The 26147-nt window shown below is 57.6% G+C and overlaps 2 protein-coding genes across 12 annotated transcripts; one reads left to right on the top strand and one right to left on the bottom strand.

Annotated features, from left to right (window-relative positions):
• Nucleotides 1-2615: 2615 nt before the first annotated feature.
• Nucleotides 2616-10740, top strand: KLC3 (kinesin light chain 3). 8 transcript variants are annotated; one of them, XM_045077169.1, is made up of 13 exons: nucleotides 2616-2742; nucleotides 6003-6268; nucleotides 6755-6985; nucleotides 7299-7368; nucleotides 7753-7975; nucleotides 8278-8365; nucleotides 8487-8588; nucleotides 8951-9124; nucleotides 9597-9687; nucleotides 9770-9807; nucleotides 9897-10003; nucleotides 10192-10255; nucleotides 10510-10740. In XM_045077169.1, the coding sequence occupies exons 2-13, from the start codon at nucleotides 6011-6013 to the stop codon at nucleotides 10579-10581; spliced, it is 1518 nt and encodes a 505-aa protein (XP_044933104.1). In that variant the 5' UTR covers nucleotides 2616-2742; nucleotides 6003-6010; the 3' UTR covers nucleotides 10582-10740. The 8 variants fall into 8 exon arrangements, with proteins under 8 accessions (XP_044933104.1, XP_044933102.1, XP_044933100.1 ...); XM_045077165.1 differs by lacking the exon at nucleotides 2616-2742 and adding an exon at nucleotides 2804-2947; XM_045077166.1 differs by lacking the exon at nucleotides 2616-2742 and adding an exon at nucleotides 2805-2947 and having other exon boundaries at nucleotides 7756-7975.
• ERCC2 (ERCC excision repair 2, TFIIH core complex helicase subunit) lies at nucleotides 9337-24993 on the bottom strand. Of its 4 annotated transcripts, none has more exons than XM_045077163.1 (24): nucleotides 24882-24993; nucleotides 24448-24547; nucleotides 23305-23382; nucleotides 23166-23228; nucleotides 22886-22999; nucleotides 21295-21411; nucleotides 21094-21210; nucleotides 20724-20847; nucleotides 20515-20611; nucleotides 20250-20383; nucleotides 19993-20161; nucleotides 18359-18477; nucleotides 15702-15771; nucleotides 15548-15617; nucleotides 15348-15449; nucleotides 14202-14265; nucleotides 13543-13664; nucleotides 12272-12364; nucleotides 12101-12173; nucleotides 11821-11891; nucleotides 11580-11723; nucleotides 11309-11452; nucleotides 10856-10954; nucleotides 9337-10358 (listed from the first exon to the last, which is right to left on the bottom strand). In XM_045077163.1, the coding sequence occupies exons 1-23, from the start codon at nucleotides 24884-24886 to the stop codon at nucleotides 10862-10864; spliced, it is 2283 nt and encodes a 760-aa protein (XP_044933098.1). In that variant the 5' UTR covers nucleotides 24887-24993; the 3' UTR covers nucleotides 9337-10358; nucleotides 10856-10861. The 4 variants fall into 4 exon arrangements, with proteins under 4 accessions (XP_044933098.1, XP_004767658.1, XP_004767659.1 ...); XM_004767601.3 differs by having other exon boundaries at nucleotides 9337-10268; XM_004767602.3 differs by having other exon boundaries at nucleotides 9337-10138.
• Nucleotides 24994-26147: the final 1154 nt, after the last annotated feature.

Raw genomic sequence — 26147 nt, 5'->3', positions numbered from 1 at the left:
CTGAAGTCAAAGCCATCATTCAGCCTACCTGTCCCGGTAAGCTTCTTTTTATTTGTGTTTTTCTGAAATGGGCACTCATGCTTGTGCATACATATACAATTCATATCCGTGAAATGTTTCTGGAAGGACATTAGAAACTGGTAATCATGTTTCCTTCTGGAAAGGGTGTCTAGGGATCAAGGAGAGACAAAGACCTACTTTTCAGTCTACAGTCTCTTGTTCTCTGTGAATATAATTTCTGATAGTTCTTAACTTTTTATAGTGAAAAGGAAGTGATGAGCTTTTAAAAAACTGGCCAAGAGGGGCACCAGCTGGCTCAGTGGGTAGAACATACAACTCTTGATCTCAGGATTGTCTCAGGATTCTAAGTCTGAGCCCTACATTGGGTGCAAGGATTACTTAAAAATAAAATCTAAAAAACCCCCACAAAAATAAATAAAAACTATGGCCAGGAGGTGAAGAGAAAAGCCCCCAACTCTACCCATTTTTCTGACATGGCAAACTGAGGCCTTCAGTGATAGGACTGGGGTGTTGTTGAGTGCCTTCTTGGTGGTGGTCTTGGGCAATGGAGTTCTCCTTTGAGCCTCAGCGTCCTCATCTTTAGATGGGGCCAGTAATAATGCCTACCTCAAAAAAATTAAAAACAAAAACAAAAAATAATAATGCCCACCTCTGGGGGTGGCTTTATAGATTCAGGGGTTTTGCTAATTCTTGGCTGTGATCTTGGACAAGTCACCTGGCCTCTCTGTGTCCTATCCGGTTGCTGTACGTTCACGGAGTTAATTTACAAGCCTTAGCATAGGGTCCACCTGGGTAAGAACTCAGAAGCCCCAGCCCTCACTGGTGTTGTGCAAATGTCCTTGGCACAGGGCCAGTGGAAAGAAGCGATCACCTTAGTCAAGACTTTCTCCCTTTCAGCCTTGATCCCATTTAATCTCGAACACTATGCTATGTGGGAAGTGTGATCATTCAGGATTTATAGACTTGGAAATAGGCGCTCAGAAACATTGCTTGCCGCAGGTTATATGGGAAGGAAAATAGCAAGATCAGAATTTGAACTCAGATCTGCCTGTCTCGAACTGGCCCCCTGTCACTCCCAAGTTTACCACGTGCTACTCTGCTCTAAGCCTTTTACAGGGATTACTCACTAATCCCCACAACAGCCCCACAAAGTAGGTTCCCTGGAACCCAAGGCCCAGAGAAGTTTGTTGCTAGCTCAAGGGTCACACAGCCGGCAAATGATGGAGCTGGGATCTGTACCAGGCTTCAGGCTCTGCACTGCCTCTTTGTAAGCATGTGGCAGATCCAGAAATGATGTCCAGCACCCTGAGGCCAACACAGTGCAGTTAGGAGGGAAGGGTTTGTCTGCCCCCTTCTAACCTGTTTCCTAGAAATACCTGGGGAAGTTAGAGGGCGAGTTTAGTTTTACTGGCCATTATTCAGCTGTTGGCCCAATAATTCACTCCGCGTTCGGCCTGTGCTCGGTAGCCCTGGGGACACAATGGTCCTCAGGGCTGACCCTGAAGAAAAATGCGATCTGCGCAGTAGTCTGGGGCCAGGACCGCGGCCCAGCAGCCCCCTCTGCTGGAAGCATCCTGTAGTGCAGAGACCCAGGTACGGCAGGAAAAGCCCCGTGTTGAACCAGATTCTACTGAGCCCAGCTTTGGCCAACTTGGGTTTCTAAGACTTGATTCATTCGGTCATCCACTCAGCAATTACTTATTGAGCACGTACTTTGCACCAGGCTCTGTTCTAGTGCTAAAGACACAGCGCTGACAATACAGAGCCCTATCCATCCATCCTATCCCCATTTACAGTTTTCAGAAAATAGACACACTGAGAGGTTAACTTCCTTGCCCAAGGCCTTCACAGCCAGTAAGGGCTGAAATCAAACCCAGAGCCCAGTTTTTAGTCACTACAATTATCTCGCCAGTAAAGTGATGAAATATCATAATATGACAACATTACATAAAATAATTTTAAGCATTGAAAAGTTTTGTGAACAAGATCAAGCAGGGGAGGGGCGCCTGGGTGGCTCAGAGGGTTAAGCCTCTGCCTTTGGCCTAGGTCATGGTCTCAGAGTCCTGGGATGGAGCCCCGCATCCGGCTCTCTGCTCAGCGAGGAGCCTGTTTTCCCCTCTCTTTGCCTGCCTCTCTGCCAACTTGTGATCTCTCTCTCTGTGTCAAATAAATAAAATCTTAAAAAAAAAAAAAAAAGATCAAGCAGGGGAATGCGGTAGTGTTTTGGTGGGACAGTGTAATTTAGGAGGGGCAGTCAAGGAAGGCCTCTCAGAGGAAGCGGCCTTTGCGAAGTTCCCAGAGTAACGAATGGGATCTATGGAAAGAGAGGTCCAAGGAGAGGGCCCAGCCAAAGGAAAGACCCGGGGGCAGGAGCGGCAAGAAAGCCGTCTGTCCGGGATCCGAAGTTTCCAAGATTCCAGCTGTGCTGAAACCCGGCTTTTCAGCGCGCGGGTATCTTCCTCGGATTCGACGAGCCCGACAGCCTACGCGTGCGTCCGCGGCGGTTCTGCTATTGCCGCAGGGCCCGGGCCGCAGGGCGCCGGGCTGTGGGCGGGGTCGGTCTCACCTGCGGGGGCGGGGCTTCCGGCCGCCCCGCCCCTCGGAGGAGCGGCCAGCGCCTCAAAACCCGGGGCGCAGCTGGGAGTGGTGGGGCGTGCACGGTGTGCGGGACGCGGCCGTGTGTGTCGCGGCAGAGCGGGTTCCGGAGTCACCCGCGCTCAGGTGGGCCCCCCCTAGTGCGGGGAGGGAGTTCCGGGGACCGCGAGGATGGGGGCGGAGGGTGAGGGTTGGGCCCCACGCGCCCTTGGGCGCGCTGGCTTGGCGACGGGGACGAGCCTTGGGGCCCCTGGGGGCTCCCTGCCCCGCCCTGGGGCTCCCCTGGGGTCTGGAGGCCCAGCTGGGGCCGCGCCCCCTCCCCCAGGCGGAGGTAAACAGAAGCGAGGACGGGGCGGGGCCTGGGGAGAGGGAAGGGGCCTGGCGGGGGAAGCGGGGTGCGCGGGGCTGGGCTGGACTGGGCTGGGCTGGGCTGGGCTGGGCTGGCCGGCCAGGGGTAAGATGTGTGGTTTAGGGGATGACCGTGCTGGGGGCCTCATGCCTGCTAGTGTGGGAGTGGAGATGGTGCGTGTGAGAGCCGGTGTACGAGGCTCAGGTGTGTGTGCGATGGGGTCAGGCGGTGGGTACGGGTGAGAAGGGCAGATGGACGGTCTGTGGAACCCTGCGCGGGTGCAGAGGGACTGTGGGGATGATGCGGAACTGTTTCAGAGATATGAACACATGGGCGACCTCTGAGTGTGTGTCTAATACAGGGCCGGGTGTGTGGGAGGGAGGTGAACTGTTGTTTATGGGATTAGGTGCCTGACCCAGGGCTTGGGGGGATGGGGCCGGCTGTGGGCCCTGTGGGACCCGCTCGGACTGGTTGGGTGTGCCTGTGATTAACACTATCAGCTGTGCGGTTGTGCATGTGTGAAAGGGAGTTGTTCTCGGGGCTGAGTGTGGGCAAAATCGTGTGAAAAACGGTTGGAACGCTCAGAATGACTCTCCGTGAACTTGTGTGATCAAGACTTTGCGGGGCTTGCGGGTGTCACTAAGTTCCGTGTGCTGTGCACACACATAGGTACGTACAGCGACAGAGACTGGCCTATGCACCCACATATACGTGGAGATTGGTGGCAAGTGAGACCCTGAGGTCTAGAAAATCCACTGATTCTGTGGCTTTCTTACTGGGTGTCTCAATATGAGACACGTGAGGAGGTACCCAAAACTGGGCTGCTTGTGGTGGCCTAGAGGGTTATGTGCAGAAACTGTGGCTCTACTCTGTGTGTCCCCACTGCTGCAGGTGCCTGCCGTGGACACCCAGTTGGGACAGGACAGCTGAGTCCGAGTTGAGGAATCGTTGGTATGCCCATGTTTGGAGCTCTGTGTCTCTGCGTGTGTGCTGCACACAGATGTGTGAATCCCTGGGTGGCCCGGCAAGGTGTTGGAGGAAGTGGGGAAGAAGGTGACAGGTCCACAGTGACTCCTAGGAATGAGTGTGTGTGTGTGCACGTGTGTACATGCGTTCCCGCTAGAGGCACGTCATGGAGAGTTAGGGACTTGTAGGACCGCCCGAGTGCAGGAGAAGGACACGTCATGGGCTTATGTACAAGGGGACAGGCTGAATTGGAGTGATTTGGGATTTGGTTATCTATTCAGTGATGAGAGGCACAGGTTTCGGTGTGTGTTGGCCTTTTTTCCTGAGGGGAAAATAGACCTGTGTGTTGTATTTCCAAGAGGAGAGTGTACATGTATCATTTCTAGAGGAGTATGTGTGTGTGTGTGCACGCGCGCGCCCGGGTTAGTGTGCTGCATTAGGCTTTTTTTTTTTTTTAAGATTTTATTTATTTATTTGACAGACAGAAATCACAAGTAGACGGAGAGGCAGGCAGAGAGAGAGAGGGAAGCAGGCTCCCCGCTGAGCAGAGAGCCCGATGCGGGCCTCGATCCCAGGACCCTGAGATCATGACCTGAGCCCAAGGCAGCGGCTTAACCCACTGAGCCACCCAGGCGCCCTGCATTAGGCTTTTTAAAAAAAGATTTTATCTATTTATTAGAGAACAAGCCAGGGGAAGAGTAGAGGGAGAAGCGACTCCCCGCTGAGCAGAGAGCCCGATATGGGACTCAATCTGAGGACCTCAGGATCATGACATGAGCCGAAGGCAAACGTTTAACCAACTGAGCCACCTCAGTTCCCTGGCATTAGGGTTTTTTTTTTAAAGCAAATATGGATGTATGGGACTGCGTTCAGTTTTATTTCTTGGAAGAGACAGGGCATGTCCAGAGTATGTCCTGTTTCTGAGAGGAGAATGTATATTACATTCTATTTTTAAGAAGGGAGTGTGTGTATGTCGAGTTATATTTCTGAGAGGGGAGCGTGTGAATGTGTGTGTGTGCATGAGTGTGGGCAGGTGTCTTTCTGAGAAAGTTTGTATAGATTGCACTGTATTTGAAAGAAGAAAAAGCATGTATTTGATTTCTGAGAGGAGACCGCCTGTGTCGCCTTATGTATTTAAGAAGGGAGGGTGTGTGTGTGTTGGGGTCCATTTCTGGGAGTGGAGTGTATGTGTGCGTGTTTATGTGTGTATGAGGGATCCAGAGGCACCACCAGAGGTCATTGACCTTGTCATCCACAGACATCCGCGTGAAGTGCCCCCTGTGAGACCCCCACCCATTAGCATTGAGGCCTCAGACTCTGAGCTGTCCTATGGCTAGTGTGACATCCCTGAGCTGTGGCTGCCACACGTGTGTCCCAACTTGCCTTGGGCTGGCTGAGCCTGTCTGCAGTGGAGGGTGGAGCCCCTGTTCCCTTGGAATCTGTCAGCTCCTCAGGTCCTAGGAGCTGACACACGGGTCCCCCCAGCTCCTGATCCCCCTAAACCTGGAGGACTCCTCTGCTTCCATCATCCCAGCCCCTTGGCGCTTTCTTCCCGCCCCACCCCACCCCCAGTGGTCTGACTGGTTCCCAACAAAAACACCCTAAGAATGAGCTCACGGGAGAGGCCACCCGCCTCCACACACCCCGCCCCGCCCCGCCCTCCCAGCAGAGGCGGGTGCCTCCAGTCCAGGTCACACGGCCCGGGAGGTGTTCTGGGGCCCTTGGGGTGGACAAGGCTGGCCAGGTGAGCCAAGGGCAGGTGGGAGGCCATTAGACCACTGTTTGCCCTTCTTGGGGTTAGTTATGCATGGGGTTTCAGAGTTGCCTGCAGGGCAGGGCCCAGGGCTGAGGACCAGCAAAGTTAGACTATAGAATGTTCCCAGTTGCTGCCTGGCTGGTATGGGTGTGGGACAGGGAGCTGGCCCGAGTGAGGAGGGGATGGAGACAGAGGGCTGTCTGAGCCGGCTGGACAGGGAGACAGTCGGAGAAGGGTCCTGATGGGCAGCCGGTCGGCTGACCTAGCCCTGGCCCTGATTCCCCAATCCTCTCCACCTGCCCCCCTCCCCCCCAGGAGCTGTGATGTCCGTACAGGTGGCAGCCCCTGGAAGTGTGGGGCTGGGCCCAGAACGCCTGAGCCCCGAGGAGCTGGTGCGGCAGACACGACAAGTGGTGCAGGGGTTGGAGGCCCTGCGGGCCGAGCACCATGGCCTGGCCAGACACCTGGCTGAGGCCCTGGCAGGACAGGGCATGGTGGCCGGCTTGGAGCTCCTGGAAGAAAAGCAGCAGGTGGTGAGCCACTCACTGGAAGCCATCGAGCTTGGACTGGGTGAGGCCCAGGTATGCGGGGGGGGGGGGGGGGGGGGGGGGGCGGCAACTCTCCATCTATGGGGAGGGGGGAGCTGGGAAGCTGGCAGGAGGCCGGGGGGATGGAGGAGACAGCTATGCGGTGGGACGAGCCTGAAGTGCGGGAGGCCTAGGGGAGCCAGGCCTGGGGAGAGGCTCTAGGCTGGAATGGGGTTCCTGGGCAGCAGAAGGGGTCCTAGTGTGGTTCAGGAGCCCTGAGCCAAATGGCACCCATCTGTAGAACTCTGGGTTCTGGGGAGACTTTGGGGTCACACGGGTAGACCATGAAGCATCCCTACACGTAGTTTGCATGCCTGGGTGAGATCAGAAGGCTCCCTGGACAGGATTTGGGACTTTTCCCCGGGAGCTTCTGCACACACTTGGAATCCCATGGAAGGGTCTCTGTAGGATCCAGGGACTCCTGGGTAGAGAAGGGGTGCTCTGGGCTGGGCCAGGCCTCTGACCCCCGGGCCCCCACAGGTGCTGCTGGCCCTGTCAGCGCATGTGGGCTCGCTGGAGGCGGAGAAGCAGCGGCTGCGAGCCCAGGCCCGGAGGCTGGCCCAGGAGAACACATGGCTGCGGGAGGAGCTGGAGGAGACGCAGCGGCGGCTCCGGGCCAGCGAGGAGGCCGTGGCGCAGCTTGAGGAGGAGAAGAACCACCTCGAGTTCCTGGGGCAGCTGCGACAGTATGACCCGCCGGCAGAGAGCCAGGTGCTGTGGGGGGCTGGAGGCACTGGGGCCCCCCTTCCTCCCTAGACACCCCACAGACCTGTACCCCCACCATGGGCCCTCAGTGCCCCAGATCCTCCTTCCAAAGATCTGGACCCCTTGACAGACTTCCACAACCCCCAGACCCACTAGAATTTCCATAGAAGTTTCCACAAAGTCCCCAGATCTCCCAAGTCCTCAGAACCACCCCCTCACCCAGGCTCTACTACCTCCCTCAAACCCTGAGATCCAGGACCCCGGTCTCTAAAGCAAACTCCCAGCTTCTTGACACCGCCCCCTTTCCTGCCCTCTGCAGCAGCCTGAATCCCCTCCTCGGCGAGACAGCCTGGCCTCCCTGTTCCCCAGTGAGGAGGAAGAGAGGAAAGGTGGGTGTGGGGGAGCCCACAGTTGCGGGGGGCACTCAGGCACAGGGGAGAGAGGCTGAGGCTGAGACTGTGAGACCCCGAGGTATATGTCTGGGCAGGGGAGCAGGAGCATGAGGTCAAGTGCCTGGGTCAGGGCAGGTGACAGCCGAGGCTGGCAATCGGGAAACCAGGCAAGGTGGCCACAGTGCCGCCGGCCAGGCTGACCCTGTGTTCACATCCACCACCTGGCTTCCCAATCTCAAGAGCTCCAGTGGGGGCGACAGGGGCATCATCCCAGGGGCCAGTGGGGCAGTGAGGCAGCTACAGTCCTGGGGTACGTTCTCCCTTTCATGGGACAGGGAGGCTGGGACGACAGCAGTGCCCTGATGCCTGGCCGCCCCCCAGCAGGCTCCGAGGCAGTGGGGGCCGCAGTGGCTCAGCAGGGCGGCTACGAGATCCCTGCCCGCCTTCGGACCCTGCACAACCTCGTGATCCAGTACGCGGGCCAGGGCCGCTACGAGGTTGCAGTGCCACTGTGCCGCCAGGCCTTGGAGGACCTGGAGCGGAGCTCGGGCCACTGCCACCCTGACGTGGCCACCATGCTCAACATCCTGGCGCTGGTGTACCGGTGAGCCCAGGGCCAGTGTGGACCTGTTGTTGGGGGGTGGGGGCTGGCGTCCTGCTCTGCCAGCGCGGGACACCTACGGGGGGGCTAGGCAGGGACCTGGGGAAGCCACTGTGACCCAGGCGAGGAGTCAGAGAACAGGCAAGACACCCCAAAAGAGCAGGAAACAGTTCTGAGGTGGCCGGAGGCTTGCCAGCAAAGGGAGCCTGTGCTCGATTTGGAGGGCATGGAGACCCCAACAAGGGACTGCGGAAGGGCGGCACCCCAGCATGGCCAACCCTCTCCATCCCTGGGCCTCCTCACAGGGACCAGAACAAGTACAAGGAGGCCACAGACCTTCTCCACGATGCCCTGCAGATCCGGGAGCAGACGCTGGGCCCTGAGCACCCTGCAGTGAGTGGGAACCTGAGAGGGAGAGTGACGGGGCCCTGCCTCCCCACACCCTGACCTGCCTCCCCCAACCCTCTTCCCAATACCCTGACCTGCCTCCCCTGACCTGACACCACCCCTGCAGGTGGCCGCCACCCTCAACAACCTGGCGGTGCTCTATGGGAAGCGGGGGCGTTACCGGGAGGCTGAGCCCCTGTGCCAGCGCGCCCTGGAGATCCGGGAGAAGGTACTGCCCCTGCCGGGCCCTGACCCTGGCCCGTCCCTGCAGAGTCCCATGTCCACCAGTTCTTCCTACTTGAACCTGATGTGCTCAGTTCGGTGGCTCTCACTCAATCTCGTGACCACGCCCCCCTTAACTTTTAGTGAACTCCCCTGATCTTGACTCTTCTGCATCACCTCACATGCCCACAGTTCTTCCAGTTCCATAGGACCACCCTGACCTCAACCTGATGAATCTCGTTTGTGTAACTTCTATCCTCTGGTCCACAACCTCCTGTAACTCTCACCATAGATCCTATGAACCTTTCCTCGTGACCCCCATTACCTCTGCCGGCATCACGCGGCTCACCCATGCCCCCCGACCCCCAGGTCCTGGGGAGCGACCACCCGGACGTAGCCAAGCAGCTCAACAACCTGGCCTTGCTGTGCCAGAACCAGGGCAAGTTTGAGGAGGTGGAGCAGCACTACGCCCGTGCCCTGAGCATCTACGAGGCCCTGGGCGGGCCCAACGACCCAAACGTGGCCAAGACCAAAAACAACCTGGTGAGGGCGCTGTGGGGCACAGGTACCTCTCAGCCCTGGGGCTGCCTGCCACAGCCCCTCCCCCCCCCCCCAGGCACCCACTGGCTCAAGCGAGCCCCTAGAGCAGGGGTCTCCTAAGACCTGGCCTCTGAGCCGGGCTCTGACCAGTGAGGTCACCTGGCACATAGAGGACGTGGAAGCCTCAGGAAACACACAGGTTGGTGGGGCTAGAGGACAGTGCCAGAGGTTTATTGAGCACTAGACCCCCATCTCAGTCCTTGAGGGAAAGCACCATCCATTTCTTAAAGGACCCCAGGAGCTAAGTGCTCCTGTTGTCCCATTCTGCAAATAAACTGAGGCACAAAGGTTATGTCACTAGTCCATAGTGGAGCAGGAATTAGTCACCTGCCCCAGGTCACGAAGTTGTGGGGGAGGGGAGGATGTGCCCAGGGGAGCTCCAGATCTGAGCCTCGATCGCCCATCCTCCCTGCAGGCCTCGGCCTACCTGAAACAGAACAAGTACCAGCAAGCAGAAGAGCTGTACCGAGAGATCCTGCGCCGCGAGGACCTGCCTGCCCCTCTGGGTGAGCCCCCTACCCTGCCCCCGCCCTCCCCCACCCGGCGACTGCTCCATGTCCTCACTGCACTGCCCCCCTCTGTTCCTAGGAGCTCCCAATGCAGGCACAACTGGTGACACCGAACAGGTGAGGAGGGAAGATGGGCTTGGCTTCCGCTCCTGGGGCGGGGACTGGAGGAGAAGTGGGGCTGACTGGGGTCCTGGCGCCCTCTCCAGACCCTTCGTCGGAGCAGCTCCTTCTCCAAGATCCGTGAGTCTCTAAGGCGTGGAAGCGAGAAGCTGGTCTCCCGTCTCCGAGGCGAGGGGATGGCAGGGGCAGCCGGGTGAGTGTTCGATCGGGGCAGCGAAAAGCCCCAACAGCTGCAGCTTCTGTAACCCACACTGCTCTGTCCTGTTCCAGAACTCTCCATGGTTCCCATCACCTCTGTCAGTCACATCCGGTGCCAGGCAAGCCTTGTCTAGAGCAGGAGGCAGATGCTGTGGGCCTCACCCTTCCACCCTCTTCTTATAGGATGAAGAGAGCCTTGTCGCTCAACGTGCTGAATGTGGACGGTCCAAAGGCTGCTGGGACCCAGGTGAGGGGAGCACCTGGGGCAACAGTGGAGTAGGGAGGGGGCTGGGCTAGCAGGCCCAGAGGCAAGGGAGGAGGGGTATGCCCGGGCTGGTGTTGGAAGGGACCCGTGAAGAGGAGAATGGACAGGTCCTAGTTGGGCTAGAGCCCGAGGGACAGAAAAGCAAGCCCTGGGAATGCTCAGTGGTGACCCTCATGGCACCCAGAGCAGAGCTGGGTCCTGCCCCGCGCCCACACCTCCCCTGTGCCTGTCTGCAGGTCCCCCATCAGCACCTGAGCAAGACCACACGCACCCTCAGCACCAGCACCCAGGACCTGGGCCCCCGCTGAAGGGGACAGGACGACATGGCTCTAGCTTCTCAGGAAGAGTGGGGAAGGGGGGAGGGGCAGCCTTTCATCTCCCTGAGTTTCTCCCCACCTCTTAGGGGCTCCCCCTATATGGGACTCCCTCGCTCCTCCTGCAATTAAAGGCTGTAGATTTGGAAGCCATAAATGTCTACCTGAGGTTTCCTGTAAGGCCCAGAGACCACCTCTAGGCTGCTGGGCCTCGGGGCCAGGTGAAACCCCTGAGTCGCCCCACACCCCTCCCGGGCCCTGTGCACACCTTGAGCTACAGCTGCTGCGCGATCTGCTCTATCCTCCGCAGCGTCTCCTCTGATTCCAGCTGCTCCAGACTCAGCAGGGACAGGCCCAGCTGGTCTTCCTGGGGTGTGAGGGGAGAGGAGTCAGCTCCAGGTGGGGCCGGACGGCGGGAGCACTTCTCCACAGGCCACCTGGGATGCCAGGGGCCAAGACTTGAGAACCAGTAGTGACAGGGGGTGGCCCGCACGGGGGCTATGGGGCGGGATGCTGGAGCCTAGAAACACCCACCTAAGGGGGAACATGCCATCCCTGGAAGCAGAAGCTAGGCCTGAGGTAGGGAGAGGACAGCCAGCCAGTCTCCCACATGGAGGATGGGTGTGGCCGCTCCCCTGGGCAGGGCTGGGGCTTGGGACCTTCGTCAAGGAGCGTCGCCTCGGAAGAGTGGAGGGAGGGAGGGTGGGCCCCTCCAGCTCACCCGGTGGAACGGCTGAGCCATCTGCCTCAGGAAGTACTTGGCTACTTGGACGCCCTCATCCACGGTCAGGTTGAGGTTGGCGTCCGTGAGGTGCTCCTGGATCCAGCGGGGCAGCTTCCCGCGCTTGTCAGCCCGGGCAAACCGCTGTCAGCAGAAGCGCGAGGGAGGAAGGAAAGACATGAGGCCCCTGTCAGGGAGCCCGGGCCTCCTTCCCCATCTGGAAAGGGGGTAGGGGGCACAGCCCGGTAGGCCGACACCCCTGCACCCATACCTTGTCGGCAAAGACCATGAGGCCATAATCTGTCTTGCCACGGATGGCCCGACCCACGCACTGGGCCGCGTGGCGCATGGCGTCGAAGGTGAGAAAGTCGTTCTCGCGGATCTGGAACTGGTCCCGCAGGTACTCCAGCCGTGCCTGCCCGCGAGAAGAGCGCCCCTCCTGCATGCCACCTCAGTCCCAAGGGGAGGGCCCCAGAACCCCAACTGTCCCAGGGAGCCGCGGTGCTGCTCACCTTGAGAATGCGGCTCTGGGTGTAGACGTAGGGGACACCGAACATGATGACCGCGCGCCCGTAGTGGTGCACTGCGGAGCGAGCATGAGGCAGGGGATGGGTTACTGGGGGGTGATCAGAGCAGCAGACCCCGCGGGGCCCGGGGACTGAAGAAGGGGGAGGTCCCTGCGTGAGCCCAGGCTGCGGGTGTGTTGGGAGATCGGGGGTCATCCCCTGCAGGAACAGAAATAGCCAGAGCTCCAGGCAGGCACCTGGGGAGGGGAGAGCCCGGTCTACTCACCGAAGTCGATTCCCTCAGACACTTTTCCCCGGGCCACTGATAGCAGGATGGCTCCACGGCCATTCTCACAGGCCTGGGGAGGGGAGCGAGACAGGAGACAAGTCCCCTCAGAACTGCCTCCCCTGGGCCCCCTGCGCGTAGTCTCCCGGCACCCCCTGCCCCGTTGCCCACCTCCTGGTACTTCTCCAGGGCGACACTGGTCTCAGCCCCATCCTGCGTCTCAATGAAGAGCAGCTTATTCCTCTGGATGTTTTCAAGAATGCCCTAGGGGGAGGACAACAGGCAGGTCAGGCTGCAGGTTGGCGGAAAGTGGACTAAGGGCACAGGCGTCCTGTCTCGGCTCAACTCTGCCCCGACCCCCGTGCAGCCGACTACCTCTCTCCCCGGGCCCCGGTGGCCGGCACAGACTCGGGGGTGGAGTCAGGGGGTGGCTGCTGGCCGGCTTCACTCCTGGTGGGAAGCTGTGATTCCAGGCACGGAACATCATCTTCCGGACAAGTGGGGCAGGCATATGGCCCAAGGTGGCTCCTTCAGCGGGGTGAGTGGAGGCGAAGTGGGACCCTCCACCCACCCTGCTGGTACTTTAGTGGAGGAGCCAACATAGGCCAGGGGGAGCCGGGTTGAGGCTGCCCAGAGACTTCCATGACCCTGCACTAGCTCTGTGAGTGATCAAGGACAGACACAGGACAGAACGGAGGGTCCAGAAACACACCCCCATACAGATGGCTCACCTGTACCCCTTGGCGGGGGGCAAGTGCTTTCTAGGGAATTGGGCTTCAATGACTGGAGCTTCATAGAGGGAGAAAAAGAACCTTGACCCTGACCTTACACCACACACAAAGATGTGAGGTATCTCACAGAGCCAGATGTGAAAGCTAGTACTACCCGGCTTCTAGAAGAAACACAGGACGTGATCTTCAGGAGCCTGAGGTAGGCAAAGCTTTCTTAAATAGGACACACTAGACTCAAGATGCGGACCTGGATGGCCAGCAGCCACCTTTCCCACGGTGTGGGAAGCACCCCGCTGAGGACGAGACCAAGGTCTCGACCGAGTGGACAAGGCTTCCCTGCCCCATTCCCTGGAGTGTGGGTTACCCTAGAGGCACCTGCTTCCACTACCCGAGAGCTGGGCTGTGGTGCCGAAGCAGAGATGTCACAGTGGCCACCACGCCCTCATCCTGCCGGCCATTCGGGACCTGGCTGTGGTGAGCCCCACTTCCAGAACACTCCATGACTTCACCCCTGCACTGTCCTGCAGGGTCTGGATGTTGGGGGGCAGAGGGGACTAGGGTACGCTACGCCATTTGTTCTTTGAACTGTATTTTATATACTGTCCTGTCCTCTATGATGCATGTCACCACTTACAACATGAGACCAATGAGAAAGAGCGCCAAGAACTGAGGAGAGGGGGCCTTTCCCGGGGAACGGGCAGCTGGGCCTACCTGTTCATACCAGGAGGCCACGGTGCTCTCCATGTACTGGTAGCTGGTGAAGAAGGCCACGATGCCATCGGGGACCACGGCGGACATCTCCAGCAGGAGGTTCCCATAGTTCCGGATCACCGCTGGGTGGGGCATGGTGGTGGTGAGAGGACATGCACGGGTCCTGTTCCCCCTCCCTTGTCAGAGGTTTCCTAGCTAATGCCCCGTCTTGAATTCAGGGTGCCTAGAAAATGCCACTGAGGCCACCTGGAGGTGGAGGGCTCCACACCTCTGGACGGCTCTTCACACACATTCCACGTCTCTTCCCAGGCCCCTGGGAGGACTGCGTCCCCCGCCCCTGCCCCCAGAGTTAGGCGTGGCCATGTGACTTGTGCTAACAAAAGGGGCACAGAAGGGGTGGTGGGTCACTTCCGGGTGAACGCCTTCAGGAGGCATTACCAGGACCCTTCCCGTCACATGTCACCCCCACAGGGGTGTGTCCAGTGGAGCAGGTTCCCAGGGTGAGGAGACATGGGGCAGGCCCCTGCCAACCCACAGTGGCGCATACCGTGAGCAAGACGTGACCGCGGCTCAGACTTGGGGTTATTTGTTACCACAGCCTGAGACCCCCCAATATACCCGCCCCAAGAACCCGTCAAGCTGCCCCATGAGCAGCATACCAATATCCTCCCGGGTCTCAAATTTGGAGCTGATGGCCACCTGGTCATTGCCACGACCGATGATCTGCAGAGAGCAAGAGATGTCCGGGTAAGCAACCGGCAGCAACCATGCCGACGGGCTGGTGGCCTGCTGGTGTAGGGCTCGGCTTTGCAGGGACACGGCGCCCTTGAGTGAAACCTCGGCTCCCCTGTCACCCGCATGGCATGGACAGATGACCTCAGGCCCGGAGAAGATGAGCCGCCCACCACGAGTCACGTGGCAAGTCAACAGCAGTGGCAGAACCGACCCCATCTGCCCACACCACTGACCAGCAAGTCCATCCTGCTGGCCCCAGCCCCCAGGCCACGCGGTTCCCGCAGGACATATATCCCCATGAGTTCGCCAGCCACCAGGCCCAGGGCACCCCCAGCACCCCCTGCCGGCCTCCACAGACAAGGCAGGACGTGGCCATCACTAGTCTTCAACCCCCAAAGGGCGATTCCAAAAGCTGAGCCAACTTCAGAACTCCAGGTACTTAACTCTGGTGCCAACTCGTGTGGTCGCGACCCCTGCCCTCACCTGAGTCCACTCAGGGTCCTGGCTGACCTCCCTCTGTCTGCCGGCTTAAAACATGTTCCTGCCAAACCAGGACTTTCCCTGGCCATAGCTGCCCCAAACCCACCGAATGTCACACCCCACACAGCACCTGCTTGGTTTTTTCAAGTCTGGGAAATTCTCACTTCTAGAATACATCTGGCCCAAGGAATTTGGAGAAGGGACTGAAGACTGTTTTACAAAGGAGACTGAGACAAAGCAGAAGGTTCATCATCAAGGTCATGGCCAGAGGACGAACTAGGCAGAGCCCACATTAACCAAAATGTTGACCGAGTGCCCACCGGCACTGGGCCCTGGGCCGTGCAAGCCGCTCTCTCACAATCCCCTCAACCACCCCGGGAGGTCAGGGAGGAAGCACTCCCACTTTATAGATTAGAAACTGAGGCCTGGGGAATCACACCCCCAAAGAGAAGTCACATCAAGCCCAGATCTGTCTGAACCCAGAGTCTGTGCCCTCAGCTCTAAAACTCTTCTGCCCCATCAGCAGGGGAAAGAGAGGGAGGAATGGAGGCCCACCACCCCTGGCCCAGCACCCACCCTCTCCCACGCACCATGGGGCAGAGGCAGACCCGGGCCAGCGTCATGGTGAAGGTTGCCATGGTGACAGGGTGGAAGTCCAGAATCTTGGGGTAGATGTCCAGGGGGGACAGCGTCTATTGCAGGGACAGTGGGAGGGATCTTAGCAGAACTGGGCAGAAACCGGGAGCCCCACAGTGGAGGGCTGGGGACGGGGACGGAGAAGGGGTCTCACCCCCGATGTGATGATCACTGACTGGAAGCGCTCGAACACGGGTTTGATGGCCAGTGAGGCATCCATGCAGCTGCAGGAAGCGGACGGGGGTGGTGAGGACCACTCTGGGGCCCCCTTGGTCTGTTCACGCCCCCATACTGGGGTCGGGTCTCACCTGAAGTGCAGGATGGGGTTGGCAATGGTGGGAGTCCTGTCATCAAAGGGCTCAATGATGATGGTGAAACCTACAAGCAGGTGAGACTCTTGGTTACCGGTCACTGCCATGCCCACCCGGCCACTCTCTCCTGCCCCATTAGTGACTGGGACCAGCCACTGGTTCCTCAAGCTTAAAATCCAGGCGTCGGGAGCCCACAGTACACCCCAACCTGCCCACTTCTCCCAGGGCCGACACCCACCCAGGAGTGTCATGAACAGAGTGCACCAAAGGTCCCTCAGAGTCTCCCGGGGCCACAGGAACCAACACCCCCACTCAAGCCTAAGCCTGGAGCCTTCCCCCATGATCCTTGTCTCTAAACCATCAGTCAGGTCGGCTCTGCCTCCAAAGCCTATCTGTGATCTGACCACTCTCCCCGCCCCTCCCCCACCATCACCTCTAGCCTGGACTATTGTAGTCACCTCCCTGGGCTTCCAGCTCCCACCTGTACTCCCTTCCCAGCAGCCAAAGGGACCCTGTGAAATCCCGGGTCAGATCACATCCCTGCCCTGCTCAGAGGCCCTGCACAGCTCCCCAGGCCCCTTCCAGAGTCTGAGATTATCTTTGAGACCCTGCTGTGCTGACCTCATTTCCTCCTGGCTCACAGGCCGCCTCCTGCCTAACTTTCCAAAAACGACCAGGCTCACTCCACCCCAGGGCCTTTGCACTGGCTGTCCCACAGCCAGAAAAGGTTCCCAAGGCAGCTGGTTCCATCTGGTCATTTGGAACTCAGCTCAAATGTCAGCGCCTCAGGCTTCCTTGGCCACTGCAGGCATGCTCCAACATGGCAACATTTTTGTTTCTTGTGAAAACTGTCCCTTTCTGGAATTATCTTTCTTATTTATTTGAGTCTCTGTTACCTGTCCTCCCCTCTGCAATGTAAGTTCCAAGAGTTCAGGAATGAGACCCCTCTTGGTTTCTGGGGGAGCCTGGGTGGCTCAGTGGGTTAAAGTCTCTGCCCTCAGCTCAGGTCATGATCCCAGGGTCCTGGGATCGAGCCCTGCATCAGGCTCTCTGCTCAGCAGAGAGCCTGCTTCCCCCTCTCTCTCTGCCTACTTGTGATCTCTGCCCAATAAATAAATAAAATCTTTAAAAAAAAAAAAAGGTGAATGAATGAATGAATTCATATATTCAACTTCACTTAATTAAAAAAAATATGGTGCCTGAGTAGCTCAGTCATTAAGTGTCTGTCTTTGGCTCAGGTCATGATCCCAGAGTCCTGGGATCGAGCACCACATCGGGCTCCCTTCTAGGCGGGAAGCCTGCTTCTCCCTCTCCCACTCCCCCCGCTTGTGTTCCCTCTCTCACTCTCACTGTCTCTGTCAAATAAATAAGTAAAATGTTAAAAAAAAAAAAAAAAAAAACAGGGGCCCCTGGGTGACTCAGTGGGTTAAAGCCTCTGCCTTCGGCTCAGATCATGATCTCAGGGTCCTGGGATCGAGCCCCACATCGGGCTCTCTGCTCAGCAGAGAGCCTGCTTCCTCCTCTCTCTCTGCCTGCCTCTCTGCCTACTTGTGATCTCTGTCAAATAAATAACTAAAATCTTTAAAACAAACAAACAAACAAACAGTCCTCTGTGCCCTGTCCTGTACTAGGGACAGTGGGAACCAAGATAGCTCTGGACCTGCCCTCTCCAGGCTCACAGTCTGATGACAGAGGCACAGTCCTGTCCCCAGAGTGACCACTCAGAGTAGACAGGGCTGGGACAGGGAAACCAGAAGGAGGGGGGCTTGACCAGCCTGGGGGTCAGGGAGGGCTTCCTGGAAGAGGGAACATTTCTAACAAGCCAAGCCTGAAGGAGCAGGAGATAATGGGGGGCTGAGGAATACAGGGACAGATGTCCCAGGTAAAACAGTGTGAGACGTTGGTGGATGGGGAAGTGGGGAGGAGAGGAAAAAGCTAGTCCCAGAAGGAAGATGGGGTGGGACAGGGAGGGGACTGGACACAGAAGGAAGCTTCTAGTGGGACTCGCTGCTGACAGGTCCTGGGTTTGGGGGACAGCCTCTCCATCCTCTGGGCTGGTGCAGCGTGTCAAGAGGCCTGACCTGGTTTCCGGGATACAACAGTAATCCCTGGGGATCAGACTGAGCCCTTGGCCAGCTTAATGCTGAGGGAAGGGAGGGAGGGCTGACCAGTAAAGCTTCGGGAACACTTCCCCTCTCCCTGGCAAGCTGGACGCCTGAGCACTGTTCCCCACCCCAAGCACCGGGTCTCCAGAGAGAGCTTTCCAGCTCCTCTGTCCTCCCATCCCGCCCCAGGTCCCTGCCCCTCCCTTGCTCAGAACCTCCTATGGCTCCCCACTTCCTGGGAGTAGAAGGGCCAACTCCTTACCAGACCATACAGGGGGAGTGACACCCCAGAGCTTCTCTGGCCTCACCCCCCCACCCTACTCCACTCTGCAGCCAGAGGGAGCCTCTGAAAATACAAATCTAAGCATGAGGCTTGCCGAACTCAAGACCTATCAGTGGAACCGCCCCACACTCGGAACAAAGCCCAAACTCCTGAGCCCAACCCTACAAGGTTCTGAGCGGCCCCGCCCCACAGACAAGCCTCTGGTCTCCGAGGGGATTCTCATTCTGGCTGCTGGGGGGCCTGGCACAGGCAGAAGATAAGCTTACCTTTGGCATAAGTGCTGACGAGGGTGGCGAAGTTAGCCAGAAGGGTGAGGGGAGAGAAGTCGGCAAGGTCAGCGATCTCCAGGGTGTGCAGGAGGGAGCGGAGACGTTCGGCACAGAATCTGGTGCGGGAGGCCAGACGGCGTCAGGGGGGCAATGGAGAGCCAACGGGACAGTGACCCCCTCCGCCACCATCAGCGTGCGGTCACACATGCCACCCCATGCGACTAAGTGGTTGCTGAGGACAGAGGCTGGGGCTGTTTCAGTCACCCGTGTCTCCACACTCTACACCTACACACACACACCAGTGATGAGACCCTCCAAGCACGTGGTCACATGATCTCATGCACATTCTTGGTCCGAAGAGGAGACCCACAGCCACACCGAGCATCCCAGTCCTACACGGCCACACACACACACTCACACCCATGGCCGCTTCCACTGTCGGTCACATGTGGCCATCCTGATGACACACAGAGTGTCAGAATCCCACAGACTCACAGAGGAGTCTCACACCCTCACGTGTGTGCACACACACACGGCCACTCAGTCACAAACACTGACAGTCAGGCTTGACACTGTCGCCCCTCAAGGGCAGGTCATAGGGCAGGAGCACCTGGCTTCAGAACCAGGCCGATAGTCAGAGTTCTAGAACCGGCCTCCAAACATCATGGCTTCAAGTATGACTTCTTGATGCTCCCCACCCTGGCTGGATCAGGCGCCCCCTCGGGCCTCCCCCATCTCAGCCGTGCCAGCTCACAGTTGTCCCAGTCCAGGGACGGGTCTCCCCCGGCACAGAGCAGGCACTCAGGGAACATAACTGGCTGGGAGCCTATCTCTGCCTTCATGAGTCTCTCATGAAGAGGGACAGACAATGCCACCCCAAGGGCCATTCCACTCCCCGAGATGCAGGGCAGCCAGGGCCTTCGGAGCCCTATAGACCTGGCTTCACGCACCTCCCCCATGAGGAGCTGTGACGCTGGCTGATAGCTTGCTGTCTCTAGGCCACACTGTCCTCGTGTGCAGCCAGGGACGCTGTACTGAGAGCCCACAAGATACAGAACCTCAAGTGGTTAGCTCATCACTGGGGGTCAAGACGGGGAGTTATTTCTATCATGGCTTTCTCATGTAACCCCCACAGAAACCAGAATAAAGGTGACCACTCCATTCCCACTCAACAGAAGAGGAAACTGAGGTTCAGAGAAGACCCATGACTTATCCAAAATAGCAGAGGAATAGGACAGAAGGCCCCACCCCATTCCTGGGTCCACGCTCTGCTTATTGCGCGCCGGGGAGGCTGACCCACCCCACAGACTGCCCGGTGGGGTCATTCCTGCCCTCAGGTTTCCGGGGCACAAAGAGAAGCACTGGCAGCAGACTGGGGTGCAAGGGATCCACAGCACCTCTCCCCCTGAAGGTCCCACTGTGCTGGGTTCTTGTCCGGGGCCCCCCTCCAGGGCCACTCCCTCCCCGGCTACCCCTTGGTCGGACGGCCCTCACACAGGCTCCTTCTACCTGGATCGCTGATTCCCGACACTGGCACAACATGGCAGCTCAGGCCCAGAGGCTGAGGTTCGGGGAGGGCCCAGGGTCTGGCCTCCCACCCCACCCCCACCCCCAGCCGCGTGGGGCCACACCTGAGGGGCTTGCGCTGGATGCACACGCGCTGGGCCAGGCCGCTGAGGAAGGCCGGGGGGCTCTCCTGCACCACGTGCTGGACCCGCAGCCGCCACTTGACATACTCCAGCAGCCGCCGCAGGAAGCCCAGGAAGTGCTCTGCCGTGCGGATGGAGCCTGGTACGGCCTCTGCGGGAAGAAGGCATCAGCCACTCCGGTGGCTGGGAGCGGGCCGGGTGAGGCGGGGTGTGGGTGGCAGCTGAGAGCTGGGGCTCACCCTGTAGCACCTCATCTGGAAGCACGGGGTTGGCCAGGTGGGCGTCAGTCTCCCGCGCCGCACTGGCCTCCCGCAGCCCCTCCACCAGGCGGCGGTACTCCTCCCGCAGCCGCTGCTCATCCGTCTCCTTGATCCTGCGGGCGAGGTGGGACAGGCAGGGGATGTGCGGGGGATGCAGGGACAGGGCAGCTGGCCCTGTGGCCACGCTGGGCAGAAGGGGGTTCCTGGAAGAGGCTCAGGCAGGAGCGGGATGTGGAGCCCCGACCTGAGCACCGTCTTCTGCAGGGTCTCCAGGTTGCCCTGGCAGCGGTCCAGGGTCCGACGGGTGAGGTTGACGCTCATGGAGTCGATGCAGACGTTGTCTGGGGAAGACAGGGGAGGAACCCGGGCTCGGTCAGGCCGCTGGAGCTGCTGGAGCCGCGGCAGAGGGGCTGGCGCCCACGTGCGTCCCCGTGCGCCCCACTCCCGCCTCACCAATGTTGTGGGCCTCGTCGAAAACCACAACGGCCTTGCGGGCCAGCTCCTTGGACACCAGCTCTGCAATCTTGGGGTCCAAGAGGTAATGGTAGCTGTAAACCACCACGTTGGCGTGCAGGATCTGGGGGCCAAGACGGGCAGGGTTAGCCCAGCCCACGTGAGGTGCGACACTGCCCTGCCACCCCTCGCCCTGTACCCCCATTAGTCCCACTCTCCCCCAGAGGCCAGGTAAGACAGACACAGACAGACAGACACAGGCAAGGGACAGAGAACAGCTAATGGACAGAGACAGACGGACATGCAGGTGGGCCGATGGGCTACCCCGCACTGCTGCCCTCCTCTGCCTGACCCCCAGCAGCCTCCTCACCGAATACCGGGCAAGGAAGTAGGGGCACCAGCCCTGGCGCCGCCCCAAGGCCTTCAGGTCATCCAGGTTGTAGATCCCAGCAGGGAGAGGCACCTGGCGCCCATGGACATCAAACTCCTGGGGCGAGAGGATACACGGGGTCAGGGAGGCCGGCTACTACAGCCAACCCAGTCTTCTTCCCTCGGCCCGGCCGGCAGGCACCTCGTAGAAGCGGCAGTGGGGCAGGCTGGGGTCCTGCTGGTACTGCGCCCGCACATATGAGGCTGTGAGGCTGTGGCATTTCCCGTCGACGTCTTTCCCAAAGCGCAGGGGCATCACCTGGAGGCAGGGTGGGAGAGGGCACGGCTCAGCGCCAAGATGTTCAACCACTCCTGGAACCTGGGGCTCTACACCTGTCAACAAGGTGGGACGGGGTAGGGGGGTGGTGCTGGCCTGTTCCATCTGCAGTGAGAATGAGGAATTCTGGGGGAAACTTAAACCGCAACGGTTTTATTATTAAAGAGTTAAGACACCAGGGAGACCTTAACCACAGGGGGTGTAACAGCAGTGCGACTGTTAGACCCTTACACTGAGCTCAGGGTTGTGAGTTCCAGCCCTGTGTCTGGTACGGCAAGGAGACTCTAGTTCATAACACCATATTGCGTATTTCCAAGCTCCTGTGAGAGATCTTAAAAGTTCTCATTACAAGAAAAAAATTTCTGTGACTGTGTAAAGTTACAGATATTAACTAGACTTACCATGGTGATTATTTTGCAATATACACAAATACCGACACATTACATCGTAAACCTGAAACTAAAGTTATGTAAGTTATATGTCAATTTTACCTTGATTTAAAAAATCATCTCACCTAATCTTTATTTTTTTTTAAAGATTTTATTTATTTATTTGACAGAGAGAGATCACAAGTAGGCAGAGACAGGCAGAGAGAGAGAAGGAAGCAGGCTCCTTGCTGAGCAGAGAGCCCGATGCAGGACTCGATCCCAGGACCCTGAGATCATGACCTGAGCCAAAGGCAGCAGCTTAACCCACTGAGCCACCCAGGCACCCCGCTTTCTTTTAATTATTGAGATATAATGGACATATAATACTATTAGTTTCACGTGTACAACATAATAATTTGATACTTGTAAATACCGCAAAATGACCATCACAAAAAGCCTAATTAATATCCATCACCCCACAGTTACAATTTTTCTTTTTTACTTTCTCGGTTTTTTTAAAGTAAACTCTACAGCCAATGTGGGGCTTGAACTCATGACCTGGAGATAAAGCATCGCGTGCTCTACTGACTGAGCCAGCCAGGCACCCCTCTTAGTGACTTTCAAATATACAGCAGAGTATCATTAATTATAGTCAACACACTGTCAGTTACATCCCTGTGACCTGCTTGCTTTATAGCTGGCAGTTTGTACATTTTGACCCCCTTCGCCCATCTCACTCCTGTTCTCCCCCCTTGCCCAATCTTATCAACTGTATAAAGCTGTGTTTTACAGAAAAGACTGAAGCCCCACTATAAAAAATCACCTTTCCAAAAATACGTGACTAAGGTTTCTGAGCCAGGAAACCTGGCCTGCTAGACTCCACGAACAGCCTTTTTTAACCTCTCCCAGGCTGGGGAGGTGTGTTTTTCTGGGCCACCCGACCAGGAGTCAGAGTTTGACATGTGACAAGTCTGCAGGTGGTCCCTGCCTGCCGCCCTGAGGGGTCTGGTTTACAGATCTAGAACTCCGGTCAGATGGAGGTTTCTTCAACCCTGAGACTGGGGGCAAGGGGAGAAATGGGTACACACCTCAGGATGAATACACAGGTTCTTCCGGGAGCTCAGAGCCAGCCCCAAAAACGGCAGCTTCTCACCCTCCTGCTTCTCATAGAAGTTGAGCAACTTTCGCAGCTCTTCAATCACCTGTTCCCGTGGAGGACAGAGGGGGACTCGGGCGTAAGACCCTGCCCAGCCTGGCCCAGCCCCTTCCCCAGCTTCCCCAGCAACCCCCAAAGCTATGAGGGCAACCAACAGGGGGACCAGCAAGTCCTGCAGGACTGGGGGAGCCCCAGGATTGGCCCTGGCTCACCTTCTCAATTTCAGGCACCGTCCTCGAGCAGTAGATGAGCTTAGTCACCTCCAGTGGATACGCCTGCCGGTGACAGTAGACTCAGCCTCCATTGGACCCCTTCCCTCTGCCCCTCTCCCCGGTCCCAGGGGTCACTTACCCTCTGGTATGCCATGATCAGGGCCAACAGGGACACTGTCTTCCCAGTGCCTGAGGGCATCTCCAGGACGCCATGACCCTGCATGTTGAGAGGAAAGACAGAACTTAAGGGACACAAACTCTGGGGACCACTCCCGGCATGCCACCATCTAGAAATATTGGGACCACAGCAATTAAAACTCTAGGTCCTGGGGGTAGTGGGTTTGAACCCCACTTTTGCCACCTCGTTGTTGAGTGGTCTTAGGCAAGTGTCTTCACCGATGTGGCCTCAGTCTCCTCATCTCTAAAATGGGCCTGGGGGCACCTGGCTGGCTCAGCTAGGAAGAGCATGTGACTCTTGATCTCAAGATCGCAGGTTCAAGCCCCGCAAAGGGTACACCGATTACTTTAAACACACACACACACGCACAATCTTTAAAAAAATAAATAAAATGGGCCTAATAAGCACTTCTTCAGATCACAACTGTGAGGATTAATGAAAAACTGACGGTTACATATTTAGCATGGTAGCTGATATGCAGCGACCCATTTTTTCTTTTAATTTAGCAAACACTTCCACAGCACCTACTCTGTGCCTGGCACCCCTTCCAAGTGTCTTACTCATATCCGGGTTTCTCCATCTAGGCTACACTGACGTATGGGAGGGGGGCTGTCCCCTGCACTGCAGAATGCTTAGCAGCACCCATGGCCTCTACCTACCAGATGCCCACTAGTACGCCCACTCCACTAGTATGACAAGCAGGAATGTCTCTGGACTGCCTCTGGGGGTCAAAATCATCCCCAGTTAAGAACTGCTGCCTTACTTACTGAATTAACTCCCATAACCTTCCCGTGAACCTCTGAGGGTAGGCAATGGTACTAAGCCTATTTTACAGAGGAGAAAGCTGTGAAACAGGGAGATGAAGGGATTCGCCCAAAGGCACACAACTGTGGGTCTAGGATTCCAACCCAGAGAGCCGGCTCCAAAGCAACGCAGCGGCTGATAAACGTTAGGTGCTGCTGTTTTAGGTAACAGGAGCTTTAGGAGTGCCAACTTCCCCAGGACCTCATATTCCTAAAACCCCGAGGTCCAGCAATCTCCGTGCTTAGACCCACGGGGCGTAGTGCACCTGCCGGTGGGAAAGGCTGGGTCGGGCCCACCCACCTTGGCGTCCAGTGTGCGCTTGAGCTCCAGCATGTAGGAGAACTGCTCCGGGTAGATGTAGTCGTAAGGGAAGTAGACCAGCAGCCCGTCCACGTTGAGCCTGGCGGCAGGGGGCGACCGGCTCAGTCCCTCGCCCCCGCAGCCCCTCTCCAGCCCCCACAGTCCCCAGCCATCCGGCCGAGAGGGGTTACTTGCCGGCGCCGGTTTCCCGCGAGGGTCCCCCAGTTTCCCGGGAGCCTCGGGTCCCTTCGGCATCTCCTCGCTGACCATCCCTGTTACCGCCCCGCAGGTCCCCGCCGCTCTCCTCGCCCCACTCCTCCGGCAGCCCCTCCCCCCGCCCGGGCCCCGGGCGCGCCCACTAATCCCCCCATCTTTCAGACCCCACCCCACCCCCGAGCCCACTCGCAAGCAGCGCACTCAGGACCCCTTCTCACTTCATGGCGCCGGCCGCCGAGAAAAGCGGCGTCGACCCGCCTCCCTCATGAATATTCAGGACGCAGGATCGGTGGGGAACTCTCCAGGTGCCGCTCCACCTTTCTCAGGACTCCATTGGCTGATCCCTCCCGTCACTCTACTGGGCGGGGGGGACAATGCGCGTGCGCACGGCAATGTTGGGGGGGCGGGCTCCCGGGAGAGGCGGTGCCGGAGGCGTTGCTGAGGATCGCAGAGTAACGAGAACAACACATGAAGGAAGAGAACCGAGATAATCGATCCCATTCATTAGGATTTGGTCTTCCTGCACCTGCCCAGATCGTGCAACAGTGAATGGAGTCTAAAGGAACTGACAAGGAAATTGAGGACCCTTATGGAGCCCACGAGTTAGGAATAGCTTTGTCGCACCAGACTAACGTGTACCTATAAAATGCCTGCTGTATGCTAGACTTCTCTGGGAGGAAGAACTCCTCCCGTTTAGTGAGCGCCTACTGTTTGCCAGATACTGCCCGCATCAGGCAGTAATGCAAAGGCATCGTGGCTTGGTAGCTAAGGTGTGGACTCTGGAACCAGAATGCCCGGGTCCAAATCCCGGCTCCACTGTCTGCCATCCCTGTGACTGTGGTCAAATTAACTTGACACCTGCAAGGTAGGAACAATTAGATTATTCACAATGTAGGGGCACCTGGCTGGCTCAGTCAGTACAGCACGGGACTCTTGATCTCAGAGTCATGAGTTCAAGCCCCACATTGGGCATAGAACTTACATTAAAAAAAAAAAAAAGTAAAAACAAATATTTAAAAAAAGAGATTACGATGGAGATGATGCTTAAATTAACCCGCATAAAGCATTTAAAACTGGGTCTAGCAGATACTCAGGATTCAGTAGGTAGGAGCTTTTGTGCAATTGCTCAACAAATAAATATGAGGTCTCTACTGTGTGCCTGACCCTGTCCGAGGCCCTGGGAACACAAAGGTAACAAGACAGCCCCTGTTTGTGTCCTCAAAGAACGGACTTTAAACATACATGTGGATATATGGTTACAAGTATGACAAGTACTGTGATGGGAAAATTCTGAAAACCATAAGGTCTACATACAGGAAACATGCTGTCAACTACAGGGGTGTTGAGTGATCAGAAAAGCCTTCTTTGAGGAAATGAGGTTTGAGTAGACACAGGAAGAAATGAAAAGGAACCAGCCAGCCAAAGGGGATGGATGAGAAAAGGGGAAAGGGTGTTGGTGTTCCAGCCAGAGGGAACACTATATA

This window comes from Mustela putorius, unplaced genomic scaffold (assembly GCF_011764305.1).
Source record: "Mustela putorius furo isolate JIRA1106 unplaced genomic scaffold, ASM1176430v1.1 tig00000196_pilon_pilon_pilon, whole genome shotgun sequence".
NCBI lineage: Eukaryota > Metazoa > Chordata > Mammalia > Carnivora > Mustelidae > Mustela > Mustela putorius.
The sequence above is the reverse complement of the archived record's forward strand: the minus strand, read 5'-3'. Positions and strand labels throughout refer to the sequence as shown.

Excerpts from the sequence above, each read along its gene's own strand:
- ERCC2 (XM_045077163.1), bottom strand. Across the intron at positions 23,000-23,165 it reads CGGTGCCTGAAATTGAGAAG|GTGATTGAAGAGCTGCGAAA; the intron begins GTGAGCCAGGGC and ends CCACGGGAACAG. Across the intron at positions 18,478-19,992 it reads ATCCAGCGCAAGCCCCTCAG|ATTCTGTGCCGAACGTCTCC; the intron begins GTGTGGCCCCAC and ends CTCCCGCACCAG.
- KLC3 (XM_045077169.1), top strand. The coding sequence starts at position 6,011 with ATGTCCGTACAGGTGGCAGCCCCTGGAAGTGTGGGGCTGGGCCCAGAA. Across the intron at positions 9,688-9,769 it reads GGACCTGCCTGCCCCTCTGG|GAGCTCCCAATGCAGGCACA; the intron begins GTGAGCCCCCTA and ends CTCTGTTCCTAG. Across the intron at positions 9,808-9,896 it reads CAACTGGTGACACCGAACAG|ACCCTTCGTCGGAGCAGCTC; the intron begins GTGAGGAGGGAA and ends CGCCCTCTCCAG.